Source organism: Aegilops tauschii, chromosome 5 (assembly GCF_002575655.3).
Source record: "Aegilops tauschii subsp. strangulata cultivar AL8/78 chromosome 5, Aet v6.0, whole genome shotgun sequence".
Classification (NCBI taxonomy): Eukaryota; Viridiplantae; Streptophyta; class Magnoliopsida; order Poales; family Poaceae; genus Aegilops; species Aegilops tauschii.
In genome coordinates, this window is record NC_053039.3 from 49,339,373 (window position 1) to 49,354,329 (window position 14,957).

General features: G+C 45.0%; 1 protein-coding gene and 1 long non-coding RNA gene across 4 annotated transcripts; both read right to left on the reverse strand.

Annotated features, from left to right (window-relative positions):
• Positions 1–149: 149 nt before the first annotated feature.
• Positions 150–4,107, reverse strand: LOC109743356 (uncharacterized). 3 transcript variants are annotated; one of them, XR_012184034.1, is made up of 3 exons: positions 2,773–4,107; positions 1,372–2,534; positions 150–485 (listed from the first exon to the last, which is right to left on the reverse strand). It is a non-coding gene; the product is annotated as an uncharacterized lncRNA (long non-coding RNA). The 3 variants fall into 3 exon arrangements; XR_005756138.3 differs by having other exon boundaries at positions 3,912–4,074; XR_012184035.1 differs by having other exon boundaries at positions 1,372–2,626; positions 2,733–4,034.
• Positions 4,108–6,480: 2,373 nt separating this feature from the next.
• LOC109743359 (glucan endo-1,3-beta-glucosidase 8) lies at positions 6,481–9,345 on the reverse strand. Its single transcript, XM_020302452.4, has 2 exons — positions 8,591–9,345; positions 6,481–7,846 (listed from the first exon to the last, which is right to left on the reverse strand). The coding sequence occupies exons 1-2, from the start codon at positions 8,932–8,934 to the stop codon at positions 6,718–6,720; spliced, it is 1,473 nt and encodes a 490-aa protein (XP_020158041.1). The 5' UTR covers positions 8,935–9,345; the 3' UTR covers positions 6,481–6,717.
• Positions 9,346–14,957: the final 5,612 nt, after the last annotated feature.

The following is a 14,957-nucleotide window of genomic DNA, read 5'->3' on the forward strand; positions in this document are numbered from 1 at the left end:
AAAAAGCGAGGGGCCCACATGCATGGGGCAGCCATGTGGGGTCCCTCGGTCCGGATATTTGCTGGCGTTTTGAGGGTCCACATTGGAGACGCCCTTAGCGGGGTTTCCCCTGGAAAATTAAACATTTAAAAAAGGAGAGGCCAAAGATATTTACACATGAACTTGTTTTTTGTTGTTCCTGTGGAGCTCAACTCTTCAAGTATCTCATCATGAAACTTTACACACATGTAGAATACATCCTTAAGTACTTGTGTATACTTTCATATATTTTGTAAACTTTTAAAAAAATGATTTGTAATTAAGAAAAAAAAACAGAAAAGGGGCTCCAAAACACCCCACTCTCAAAGATGAGCCCTCAAGAGCGCACAGTTTCAGCCCTTATACAGACAAGCCATGAAACCTGGTGAGCAAAATACGAACGCCGGATAATTCGAATACACACGGCGAGTTTCCACTTTCCATCCTCTGTGCTGTCTGCTGATGCCCTGTTACACACACATAGATAATAATCATAAGTAGAACTCCGAAATATTCAAGCAAATGAAGCTAGCTCCTTCTTTCTGAAGATAATAGAAGTGACACGAAAATAACTTTAAAGTAAGCAGCAAGCAAATCAGGGAATCGCCCAGGCGATGGACTAGCGCTCAAATGTTGGTTCTATACCTAATTTTACATTACTGTACAAGGTAATCTGCTAAGTGCTAATCTGGCGCATTATAAGCAAAAGCTGCTAAGTGCAAACTAACAGACTGCATCCTACATTAGCATTTTTCAGTTCAAAGTTCAAACTTCTTTGACTATACAAGCAACAAAACTTGGGGCATACTCATGTAGAAGTTCAATGTAGGGTTTCCACGTTTTCAGGCTAGAATGAAGTTGTATGATTATATCATTATGTAGTCACTGAAAATCAATGATCCTAAAGTGCGGTTCTACAAATTAACCACAGTATAACTTATGGATCAACATTATCTATGTTCCAGCAATCGACCCCCCATGTATTGAGCAAGGATGAGTAACCATTTTCTCTTCGGCAAATCGTTATTCTGAATGCATGTTATGGAATGGTTAAGTGGGGAGCTTATTTTGGATCTTTGAGAAGACAACAGCAGTATGTATTTCGATACAAATAACACTTATACAGAGGATTGGTTTGAAAGAAAGCAATTGCAGTACTTTGAAGGTTATTCGTTAGTGAACATTCAGTCTGCCAACACTAGTCTTTTTAAGCCTTCGTTAGGGCCGGGTCCAAGGCCAGGTCCGGATCGGCCCGTTCCCATCCTGATGCCTAAGTTAGTAAGTTTGTTATGTGTGCTCCTGCCAAAAAACTTCACTAGGCCCTCTACCAGAAACAAAACAAAAGGTTCTTACCCAGATGTATCCCGTACACTTGTTCACCAAGTACATGAAGTATGGAGAAGCATTTACTACCAATGAATATGCCAGCAAACATGCACAATGCAAGCGGCTGCGAATCCCGTCTTGGGAATGTCTTCTCATCAGATCGTCAATTGGCATCAACATCATCTCAGAAAAAGACATTCCGAAAACACATGATATAAATGCCCTTCCTTGACAACTTTCAACCGCTAGAGTATCACAAGAAAAAGACAGTAACTGTGCAGTAACTTTTTGGTCAAGGGAGGAGGTCTGGCTCAGCTCAGTAAGTATCTTTCCCCCTTGGTTGTATCTTCAGTGCCAAGATCTCTTCCCAAGCTGCTTCTCGGCGTGATTGAAAATGTAATGCCATGTATAGTCATTATGAGTACCACTGTTTGCTATACCGATAGCTCCTGGTGGAGCAGTCTTAATGCTTCCGGTGCTTCTGAGGGCATCGTTTGGCGCAGTGGCCTTCTTCCTTGCAACGGAAGCATGTAACCACTCATGTTGATGTGTTGTCTACTGTAACCAAAGGACTAGACTTGTGCACGGTCTACGATTGATGTTTCAACGGACACTTCTTGCGCCTGTGCCCTTCCTCACCACACCTTACACATCGGACAATCGATTTAGGCTTGTTGGCGGCCAGTACTTTTCCTTCTGATTTTGCGGAACACTTGGGAGGTGTAGATGATGGGTCGCGTTGTTTTGATAGTGCAAGCCGCAGAGCAGCTTGGAAGTTCTCTCTCTGACTCTGAAATGCCTCAGTCAATACTGAATTCAAGGGGCACTTAGCAAGATAATGATCCTGACACTCACAAAGAAAGCATTTAACACCGCCCAATCGGCACTCTCCATCCTCATGATACTCGTCACAGCTTGAGCAACTGAGACCATGTGTACTGGTACTGTGCCCTATCTCTCCACAGGCATTTACGACTGTAATGTCCTTCCTTGCCACAGACCAAACAAGTGATTACCCCGTTCTTTTTGTCCCGTGCAGGCCTCTGTTGCGGATAGTGGCCTTGGTACCCAAAGGAATGCCATGCGATGTGCTTCTCTGTATGTTCATGTTGGTTCTTCCACTTTCTTTTTGACCCGATTTCCTGACTCTTGGCAGATGATCCATTGGTTTTCATCTGAATTAACTGTTTCTGGACAGGGGTAACAGATAAGAGGGGAAAACATGAGACAAGAAAGAAAATGTAGTTTGAGGAGTATGATAAAATGAATGATATTCAAGACGCTGCTGTGTAGATGCAACAGAATATAGCCCATCAGTGGCGGAGCCAAGGAGGGACGAGCAGGGGCCAGCCCATCCCCCCCCCCCCCCCCCCCCCCCCCCCCGATACTCTTGGAGCTGGTGTACGCAACCAGCAAAATCACACGTACAAGCATAGACGGCTACGGCGCCGTGTGCCCTTTCCGCCGCCGCCGCCCATCAGCTTCTGATCTCCCCGCTTTGCCGCTCACGATCTGATTTGTACGACGACTCAGCGACACAACCTACTTCATAGCTTCAGCCAACGAACTAGCAGGTTCACACATCACACTATACTAATCTCTCTCACTTCTCATCTCAGTGTTGAAACTATATATATCAGATTTTATTTGTTTTGTTTTCTCATTTGAGATTCTATCAAGAATTCATACCTTGTACGTGTTCTAAAATTACCGTGATGCAAATTATCTTGTATGAGTTTATATTTATTGATGCAAAAAAATTCTATGGGGACCTTAGACAGTAGCTAATTCTGAAATTGAAATTCTTCAACTATGAGGAGAAAAATGCAGCCAAACACCATTAATATTAATTCATTTTTTAAGCTAGTTACTTCTAAAATTGAAATTCCTCAACCATGAAGAGAGATAACGCTGCCAAACCGCATTAAGATTAATTTGTTTTCGAAGCCAGTTGCTTCAAATTCTTGACATACTGAAATTGTTAATGAGGCTGACGTGCTATAATTATCTTTTACACTGGATTTTTTTTATCTACTTAGCTTGGCCCCCCCTATACTCAAATCCTGGCTGCGCCCCTGTAGCCCATATAGCTAAACAGCATCCACTGATGTGCGTCCATACAAGCATGCCTCAACTAGTATAATATAGGTGCAAAACAATGCATCAACCATATACTTGTGTTTGAGCACAAGTGTTGATATCCTCCTACTGCCGATGCAAAAAAATCTAACATGTGATGAGAGAGATTGTAACAGCATAACTCTGTGATGTACAAAGCTCTGTCCTTTGTAAAGAAAGAAGCGACTAAACAGGGCAATTGCTTCAGGAGCGGAGATATGAAAGAGGGAGGGGGGGAATCATGGGGGAGAAGAAGAGGGTTCAGTGGGAGGGACTGCTCTGGCCGGTAGGCATGGAATTCAATCACCGTTTCAACATACCGCATGCACCAAATCACCTACCGAATTAGTAGATGAAGGCGGGATAATAATCGATCTAAATGGAAGGGGAATGGATCAAGAAAAGACGAGGGAGATACGCGGGGAGATGGGGAGCGTAAGGCCTACTACCTGAGGGGACTGGAGTGGGTAGCGGGGAGCAGGAGAAGGGAGCCCGGCGGCGGCGGCGGCGGCGGTGGCTAATTGGTGGCGCCGGGGTCAACAGCCGGCGGCGGCTGCTCTGCTGTTTTGGTTGGGAGTTGAAGCAAGCAGGCAGGCAGTGGGGAATTACCTTACGGACGACTAGCGGGCCTGCCCATTTTAGCGCGGGTGCTTCGCTCGCTCCCGGTTATTTATTTTTCTTTTTGGGTTCCTTTTATTTTTTTTCTTTGATTTGTTTTTTTCACTAGATTTCTTTGGTTTTTTTGTCTTCACTTCACTTTGGTTTGTTTGTTTTCTCATTGGTTTTCCTTTTTTTTATTCTATCTTCCGCTATACTTTGGTTTCTTTGTTTTCTCATAGGTTTTCTTCGTTTCCTTTAGGGGTTTCTTCGTATTTCCTTTTTGTTTCTTACTCGGTTTTTACTGGATTTCTCTTTTCAACACATGTCTAATTTTTCTCATTACACAATGTACATTTTAGAGCACACGGGATACAATTCTATGATACAAGCTAGACATTTTTCAAATGCATGATATACCTTTTTAATTGCATGCTTTCAACACTTTTTGAATATGTGGGAACATTTTTTTTCAAATACACGTAAACATTTTTAAACATACTTGTAAATCAACAATAATTAATATGAATCAGATGTCATGAACATTGCTTTTACATTGTATAATTTTTTTAAAGATCATGGATGTTTTTCGGAAACACACGAATATATTTTGAAAATGTCACGATACGATTTTTTTAGTGGATTTTTTTAATCAACATGATTTTTTCTTACATATTTTATATATCTTTTTTTTAAATGCATGCACATTTTTTGGATATGTGGGAATGTTTCTATCAAATGTGATGTACATTTTTTAATGGCACAAAACAATTTTTTACATTATGGAAAAAAAATAAAAATTGTACACATTTCTTAATAATTTCGCATACATTTGTCTTTTAAAGACGGGATTTTTTTATATTGGCACAAACTTATTTTTTGAATGTTATCATCTTTTACTTAAAACCATGCCAACAAAAAATTAAATTATACCAGGTTAAACAAAATTGAATGCATGTACGATGAACACTTTAAAAACTAAAAGGAAAATTGGAATGGAAATTAAAAAATAAGAGAAAAATAGAAAAAAATTATAAGAAGAAAAGGCGGGTGTGACATCGGCGCTACTGTGCTAGCCCATAATCGGTTGCCTTTTGGCGAAGCAAGCTACCCACGTCAACAACTCTACCACGACCGAGTCGTCCGGCTCCCATCAGCTCGCTACCGACGAGGACTCGACAACGGATGACGATGTCGGAGGGGCCTTTGAAGGACAGGATCCGCTCGCTACCGAGTCGGCCGACGTGGTGGCCTCGGACGGCTCGGGGTCTACGTCGAGCAACACTTCCAAGAGGAAAAATCCGAGCGTGGTCCGGGGAAGGTCCCGGAACCAATGGTTGCCGGCGACCGTCCTATCATAACAGGAGAGTGGTAAGTATTTGATTTGCAAAGTATTTTGGATACCCCAACTTTTCCACTCACATATGCTTGTCTTTTTCATTATGCAGTTAGTGGGAATTTCTCCCTGCCAAGCCTAAGGGGGCGCGACTGCCGAACCACATCATCGACTCCCTCGTGAGGAAGTACTTCCCCGGGTTGGCCAAGCCGGGTGATGACGACCCGCCGTCGCCAGGTTTCACCTGGGAGCACTACCAGCACACCAAGGATGAGCACGATGTCACCATGGCCGCCTGGGTCATCAACAGTTTTCATGTAGTATCTTTGCCACTGCATTGTTCCGTATTCAAATTCTTGTAATTAACTGCCATATGCTTTCTTGTAGGAAGCATTTCCTTGCGTGGATGGTGAGAAAGAGAAGGCGACAAAAGCCCTCATGAAATCAGCTCGGATGATACTCTTTAAGGTACAAGGGCGTGATGCAGTGTTGGCAACTTGATGACAAGTGGTTGAAGATGACGAGGAAATTTGCTTGCCAGACGTACTTGGAGAGAGAAGAATACTTGTCAGTGGTAAGTCACACTATTGGTTGTTAGTACTTTGAGTCATCCGCCGCTTGTTAGATGCATTAGTCAATGATTCGATTTTGTCTGACTAGGTGAGGTAACCGAGGTAACCCTGGATGAAGGAAGATTGTTGGGAGGCCCTGGTTGACATGTGGTGTGACCTGGCATGGCAGGCGCAATCAGTGGTGAATCTAGCACAAAATTGAAGGGTAGGCCCAAAACATCACGTTTCTAAGTCTAATTAGCAAATACATTGCAATTTACATGTTAAACATCTGAGTAAAATTGTCAAGTAGTATGCTTAGCTGAAATAGGATATTTGGAGGGTAGACTTAAGCCTATTGAAGCCCCCTAGTGGAATCGCCACTGGGCACAACATGTGAAGAAGGGTAACGATCGCGCCAACATGTGGACAGAGTTAATCAAAACTAGCCGACCTCCAACCAAGAGCATCTTGCTCAACCGTTTCTCTAAACGCCCCTCTACATGTTTTCACTCCGCAATGATGAGACGCTGATAATGAATCGGCATTTTCAGATATTTAATCGGAAATTGGCCATGTGCGCAACCAAACAGGTCGGCATAATCAGCAGCCGCCTCACCAGCAGCATCTCCAAAGCAGAAATGCCAAATACTACCACTACAACAGTAGTAGTACAAAAGAAGGCCTAATGCGTTCAAAAGAAATGCGACAAATCAACGGTGGCAATTGATCTGGTGAACAAATCAACCGCGGGAATGCGAAATACTACCACTACAACAGTGAGAGCTGGAGCAACGCCACCAGCAGGGCGGCCGCCACCGGCGCCACGCCGAGCCGCGTGACCGCCGCCCCCGAGGTGGCTATCTGAATGGTGAAGTTGCACGTCGCCGTGGAGGGATCCGTCTGGGTGGGCAGCGCGAGGCCCTGGAAGTCACAGGCCTCGTCCTCCTGGCTCTGCGTCTGGTAGTAGGCGTTGAAGGCGTAGGAGGCGTTGCCCTTGGCGTCCATGCCGTTGCACGACGACCCGTATCCCAGCGTCGTGCAGTCGGCGTTGCTGCACGCGTAGTCGATCTTGGCGCCCAGGAGCTTGCCGAGGTCGTCCCTGCTGGCCTTGGGGTTGAGCGCGCACCACGTTCTCGACAGGTACTGCACCCCCTTGGCCGGCACCAGCGTCGCGTCCCGGCGGCCCTGCCCGCTGAGGTCCATGCCGAACTTGGGCTGCCCGTCGTACCGGAAGATGCCCCAGTGCCGCTCGAAGCTGCCCGGCTGCACGCTCTTCCGGTCCTCGTCCACCACCCCGAACAGGTACGTCTCGACGTGCCGGTTCGGCCTCGCCGGCGTGCCACGGTTGGCCGCCAGCCGCTTCAGCAGCCCGTCGTAGAAGCGGTGCGCATAGGACGCCTTGGCGTGCCTGTCGCCGTCGGTGGGCCAGCCCACCTCGCCCACGATGATCGGCATGTCGCCGTGCCCCACCGCCGCCAGCGCCGCCACCAGCGTGTCGAAGTTGGCGTCGTACACGTTGGTGTACATGACGCCGTTGTCGTTCACCGGCGCCGCGCCGCCGTCGAAGAAGGCGAAGTCCAGGGGGAAGTTGTCGTCGAGGTAGAGGCTGAGGAAGGGGTAGATGTTGACGGTGAAGGGCGCCTTGTTCTTGGCCAGGAACTTGACCATGTCCGTCATGACGCCGGAGATTTCGGCGCGGAAGCGGCCCGCCGACGGCACGGGGTTCCTGGCCGGGGAGCTGTACACGTCGGCGTTGAGAGGGACCGTCGCCTTGATCCGGTCGCCGACGCCAGCGTCATTGAGCGCGTTCTGGATGTTCTCCAGCGCCGGCAAGGTGACCTTCATGAACGAACCGTTGTACGCCTCCAAGAATGGCTCGTTGCCCACGGCCACGTACCTGCATTGCAGCACACCATGACAATTCATTCAGTCACAATTGATGGCATAACTCCAGCCAAAAATAAAATATAAAAAAACCATGTCGTGGCGGGGCACTCGCATTATGACGACTTTGCTAGAGTGATTTTCGGTCGAAATCGCCATATCGACGGTTATTATGTCAATCGGCCCAATATAGCGAGACATGCTATGGTTTTCTTTCTCTGTTTTTCAAACATCACACACACACATGACACATCTCCGTTATCCTGCATCCCAATATGTCCTAAAGGCCTAAAGCTACCACTGTCAGTGAAGAAGCATATATAAATCGCACTACCAATCTGTCAAAAAAATTGATAGAACTCTATTGAGTTTCAACAAACTAATTGTCAAACCATGACAAATTGACAGCCAGCCCACATTATCCATGCTGTAAGATGGCCCGCCAAAAGAATATGATCCCTTGGGTTGCACACCACGACCAACCAAAACGTCCCACCAACCTCCTCCACAGACCAGTGTCCCCCTCCAACCCTCATTCTATAAGCACATTGATGTTCTGAAGATCTTCACCGGATTAAGTAGTAAGTACAATTTTGTGCAGGAAGAAGAGGAATCTGAAGCTATCGCTACTCTGTGTGGTGTGCTGTGCTACACCCAAATTGTTGGTGACAGTATCACGGCGAATGTTTGCATACTAAGATAAGGTGGTAGTGGCGACGGGTGAGAGAAAGGGAAGGGAAGGGGGAGCTGAGCTTACTTGATGACGACGCCGCCGTCGAAGTCGAAGCGCTTGACGTTGCGCTTCACCCAGTCCTTGGCGGCGCCCGAGTCGCCGGCGATGCGGTGGAGCAGGTTGTTGGGGATGGCGAGCATGACCTCGACCCCGCTGCCGGCGAGCGCCTTCATGGCGTCGATGTTGGTCTCGAAGAGCTTCACCTTCTTGATGCCGTTGTCCTTGAGCAGCTGCACCACCACCTTGGGCGGCAGGGGGTGCGACGCCTGCGTGCCCCAGTTCACCCCCAGCCCCTCCGCCGCCCCCGCCAGCACCAGCACAGCCGCCGCCGCGGCCAGCAGCAGCGCCGCCGCCTCGAGCCTCCTCATGAGCTCGATTCGAACTAGATGCAATGCGCACTAGTGCGGTGGCGAGATGGAACGAAGAGAACCAGCAAGCAAGGGCGGGGGGGATGGAAACACGGGAGCCGTAGTGGCGACTGGCGAGGGATTCAAGATGGGGAATTTGAGGCAGGTCCACACCACCAGAACCCAGCTCACCAATGCTGGGAGTCTGTCTGGGCAACTGGCCACCAAAACGAAAGTAAGAATTTGAGTATTTGAATCGAGCAAAGAGGAGGAGGACGGCCACGGCCCACGGGGGAAGCTCAATCAAACGGGCGGGCGCCGGCGGCCAGAGTCCAACCAGTGCAGATGGATCTGATGGTGTTTGCATTGATTTTGCTTGGGTAGGACGGGAGGGGCGTTTCGGTCTATTCGCTCATGTTTAGAATCGGGCGCACGCGGTCACGTGGGGACTGGGGACTTATCAACTCTCACAAACAAAGGCCTTTTCGCCTGATTTTCCAGAGACTTCGTGCACAGTCATATTCGGCCGTTGGGCTGGGTGAACACCTCCCAACATAAGGTGATACCAATTCTTAAATGCTCCCATGATACAAACTCAAAAAATGTCAAATTTAATCGTTTCAAAAAATTCTGAAAAAAATCATGGATGTTCACGACATATATGTTGACATCCCCTAAAAAATTCATATCCAAATCCGAAATATATACCGAGAAATAAAAAATGTCAAACTTAATGGTTTTGGGTCGGGGCATGCACCCGACGCAGGCCCGGCGTAATTTTTTTTGCGCGTGGACTAAAAAAAGAACCTAGCATTTGAATTCCAAACAACCATAATTAAACATTAAAACTCTGGTCAAACGCTGACCAAAGTCCACTTAAACCTAAATAAACATAAAAAAACGCGCCTCACCGCGCGCTGCCCTAGGCACATAACTCAAGCACATTATTTCTACGAGTCACAAAAAGTTTGAGGCCAAAAGGAGTTGTCTAACCATTTTTAAAAATTGAAAAGGCCAATTTTAAATGTTGGCAGACCACTAAATAAATTTCCAGGGGCACTTGGGAATCCAAAAGAGGTTGGTTCCAACATGACAAATAACTAGAGAATATTTGCCACACTTTGAACATTTTAGCTTTCATGTTTGAAAACTTTGAGTTTTGGACTTTAATTTGAATTTGAAATTTGAACCGGTTTCGAACCAATGCGAGTTTACCAAGAGTAATCATGGTGACGTGGCATCATTAGCAGAGGATTACTGTAGCTTAATTATTCGGGCGTCACAATTCTCCTCCACTACAAGAAATCTCGTCTCGAGATTTAAGGGGTGAAGTAAGGGGGAAAGACTCGAGAAGGACGGAGCTCAACACAAGATAGGTACCTGGGGGCTATCTCAGTGAACATGGCAAAGAGGCATCTCTCGAGTTGAAATTTAAGAAAGACGTCGAGAGTAAGGTAAGAAGGTGCAATAAGAAGCTTCAAGCGGATGGACAACCGTTCGATGTCTGAAACAGAGTGTGAAAGGGGTTCAGAGCATCGCGAATAAGTATTGCATCTGATACCAGAACAGATCACAGGAAGGTGGCTCGTGAATTACATACGAAGCCAAGCGTGAGGAACAATTTTGGAAGACAGGGATGTACAGGAGAGTCAGGTTTCGATCCTGTGGAACTATGGGTTATGGGCCCACCATGTGGGTTAAAAGCAGGAAGGCGCTAATCATTTTGCATGGTCATGATAGCAAGGCATGTCAGAGGGTAGCATGTCAATTATGTTGGCAACAACGTTGGTACCAAGGGCGAGGGACGAAGAGAACCATTTTCCTGCTTGTTAAGACGAGGCGGACCAATAGGCAAAGTTCTGGTCCATCGGTGGCTACCGGAATGTCATCAATAATAGTAACAAGGTCTTACTGACAGAGTTTGTACACCGAGGTGTTTACATAAGCAGGGAATTATCTCTGCTCAGATATGATAGGCTACAAGAAAGTTTAAACAAAACAATGAAAGGGAAAGTGTAGACTCGAATCAGTTATCGGTGTTCCCGAGTGTCTAACAACTCAGAACACGTCGAAAATTTGAATCAGCGAGAAATAATAATTGATGAAGAACTCATAAGAAGTTACGTAGTTCCGTGATATTCTCGAGATACCAGAGGGTGATACTCGAGGGTAGAGCAGAATAGAGGTTGGACAAGTGAAAAAGATCTGCAGAAGACAAGTACTTTAACTTGTCCGAGAAATGGGATCAAAGAAGAACAATATGGTCGGAACCACGGTGGCAAAGGACCAAATATAGATACCAGTATCACAAGGGGATTATTATTATAACAAGAAGCTTCCATGATAAGTTCCACATCGGGTCCATGGGCATGAACACAAAGGTCCAAGGTCGACTCCCACTTCTCTAATGCACAACCTTCCATTCACTTCTCGCATTCGAAGAAGTTGTAGCGTTGAAATTTTACCTGACGAAAAGCCAGCAAAGTATAACCCGCATAACTTTTGAGTTCACACGGATTTAGGGAAGACATAGATTCAACCCATCGGGGCATCTTAGGAACAAATAACGCAAACTTCATGAGTACATAAAGCCCGGAAGCAGAGTATGGTTGACAAGAGCGGGGGATACAATTTACCAAAGGCATTATGTATCCGAGCAAAGGCTCACAAGGTTATTGAAAACGAAGGACGTTGTCAGATAAAACCCAACAAAGGATCTGGTGGTCCACGAGGGATCTGATGTGAGTATCGGTACTCAACCAGAAGAAGAAAGCATGCAAAGAAATCAGATTATAGAAACAACTGACTAATTCAAAGCGCAAATGCAAAGGAATTATGATTTCCAAAACGGGGGATCAGACGCAGAGGCTTGATGACCCACAAGTATAGGGGATCTATCGTAGTCCTTTCGATAAGTAAGAGTGTCGAACCCAACGAGGAGCAGAAGGAAATGATAAGCGGTTTTCAGCAAGGTATTCTCTGCAAGCACTGAAATTATAGGTAACAGATAGTTTTGTGATAGGATAATTTATAATGAGCAACAAGTAACAAAAGTAAATAAAGTGCAGCAAGGTAGCCCAATCCTTTTTGTAGCAAAGGACAAGCCTGGACAAACTCTTATATAGAGAAAAGCGCTCCCGAGGACACATGGGAATTATCGTCAAGCTAGTTTTCATCACATTCATATGATTCGCGTTCGGTACTTTGATAATTTGATATGTGGGTGGACCGGTGCTTGGGTGCTATCCTTACTTGCACAAGCATCCCACTTATGATTAACCTCTATTGCAAGCATCCGCAACTACAACAAAAGTATTAAGGTAAACCTAACCATAGCATGAAACATATGGATCCAAATCAACCCCTTACGAAGCAACGCATAAACTAGGGTTTAAGCTTCTATCACTCTAGCAACCCATCATCTACTTATTACTTCCCAATGCCTTCCTCTAGGCCCAAATAATGGTGAAGTGTCATGTAGTCGACGTTCACATAACACCACTAGAGGAGAGACAACATACATCTCATCAAAATATCGAACGAATACCAAATTCACATGACTACTAATAGCAAGACTTCTCCCATGTCCTCAGGAACAAACGTAACTACTCACAAAGCATATTCATGTTCATAATCAGAGGAGTATTAATATGCATAAAGGATCTGAACATATGATCTTCCACCAAATAAACCAACTAGCATCAACTACAAGGAGTAATCAACACTACTAGCAACCCACAGGTACCAATCTCAGACTTAGAGACAAGAATTGGATACAAGAGATGAACTAGGGTTTGAGAGGAGATGGTGCTGGTGAAGATGTTGATGGAGATTGCCCTCTCCCGATGAGAGGAGCGTTGGTGATGACGATGGCGATGATTTTCCCCTCCCGGAGGGAAGTGTCCCCGGCAGAACAGCTCTGCCGGAGCCCTAGATTGGTTCCGCCTCGAGGCGGCGGAGTCTCGTCCCGAAAGCTTGCTTATGATTTTTCTTCGGACGAAAGACTTCATATAGCAGAAGATGGGCACCGGAGGGCCAACAGGGGGCCCACGAGGCAGGGGGCGCGCCCCCACCCTCGTGGACAGGTGGAGGCCCCCCTGACGTATTTCTTCCGCTCAATATTTTTTATTATTTCCAAAAACAACTTTCGTGGAGTTTCAGGACTTTTGGAGTTGTGCAGAATAGGTCTCTAATATTTGATCCTTTTCCAGCCCAGAATTCTAGCTGTCGGCATTCTCCCTCCTTATGTAAACCTTGTAAAATAAGAGAGAATAGGCATAGGTATTGTGACATAATGTGTAATAACAGCCCGTAATGCAATAAATATCGATATAAAAGCATGATGCAAAATGGACGTATCAACTCCCCCAAGCTTAGACCTCGCTTGTCCTCAAGCGGAAGCCGATAACGATAAATATGTCCACATGTTTAGAGGTAGAGGTGTCGATAAAATAAAATACGGACATGAGGGCATCATGATTATTCTCATAACAGCAACATATATGGATATTGTCATATGATTCCTAATGCTCAAGTAATAATCTATTCACAATGCAAAGTATGAATCAGAAACTTTATTGAGAACTAACAAACTATAATCTCAGTCATTGAAGCAATTGCAATTTATCATAACATCAGAAAGGGTCTATGTCAGAGCTTTCTAGCAAGTCCACATACTCAACTATCATTTAATCTTTCATAATTGCTAACACTCACGCAATACTTGTGGTTACGGAGTTTTAATCGGACACAGAGAAAGATAGGGGCTTATAGTTTCGCCTCCCAACCTTTTACCTCAAGGGTAATGTCAACAATAATAACTCATGCTAACCCACATCCAATTAGATATATATATCAGGATCTTTCCAACATCCTGTGCTTGCCAAAGGATAAAATGTGAAAAGGAAAGGTGAAGATCACCATGACTCTTGCATAAGGTAGAAGGTAATAGTAAAAGATAGGCCCTTCGCAGAGGGAAGCAGAGGTTGCCATGCGCTTTCAGGGTTGGATGCACAAAATCTTAATGCGAAAGAACGTCACTTTATATTGCCACTTGTGATATGAACCTTTATTATGCAGTCCGCCGCTTTTATTTCTTCCACATCACAAGATCGTATAAAGCTTATTTACTCCACACCAATCAATCATACATATTTAGAGAGCAATTTTTATTGCTTGCACCGATGACAACTTACTTGAAGGATCTTACGCAATCCATAGGTAGGTATGGTGGACTCTCATGGCAAAACTGGTTTAAGGGTTTTTGGAAGCACAAGTAGTATCTCTACTTGGTGCAAAGAATTTGTCTAGCATGAGGGGGAAAGGCAAGCTCAACATGTTGGATGATCCATGACAATATACTTTATCTTAGATATAAGAAAACACAACCCATTACGTTGTCTTCCTTGTCCAACATCAACTCTTTAGCATGTCATATTTTAATGAGTGCTCCCAATCATAAAAGATGTCCAAGATAGTATATTTATATGTGAAACCTCTCTTTCTTTATTACTTCCTATTAATTGCAACGATGACTAAAGCTATGTTTGTCAACTCTCAACAACTTTTAATCATCATACTCTTTCTATGTGAAGTCATTACTCTCCATAAGATCAATATGATCTCCCTTTCTTTTTCTTTTTATTCTTTTCTCTTTTCTTTTGTTCACTCAAGATCATAGCAAGATAATCAAGCCCTTGACTCAACACTAATCTTTATTAAATATAGCTCACGGACTTGATTACATAGAGGGATCATAAAGCAAAACTCAAAACTAAATCATATCAAAACTTTATTTTACTAGATCAAGATACTACTAATAGGATCGAACTAAGAAAAACGGTAAAGATAGGAGATGTGATGGTGATACGATACCGGGGCACCTCCCCCAAGCTTGGCAGTTGCCAAGGGGAGTGCCCATACCCATGTGATTATGTCTCCTTCTTCGGGGATGGTGATGTGATATTCTTGGCGATAATGCCCCTCAGGATACGATTCTCTTCCTCGAGCTTATTGAGTTGCTGCTTGAGATCCATTATCTCCTT

Bases quoted from the DNA above. Each gene is read 5' to 3' on its own strand.
- LOC109743359 (XM_020302452.4), bottom strand. From the start codon at position 8,934: ATGAGGAGGCTCGAGGCGGCGGCGCTGCTGCTGGCCGCGGCGGCGGCT. The intron at 7,847-8,590 runs GTAAGCTCAGCT...GCTGCAATGCAG, and splicing joins GACGGCGGCGTCGTCATCAA to GTACGTGGCCGTGGGCAACG.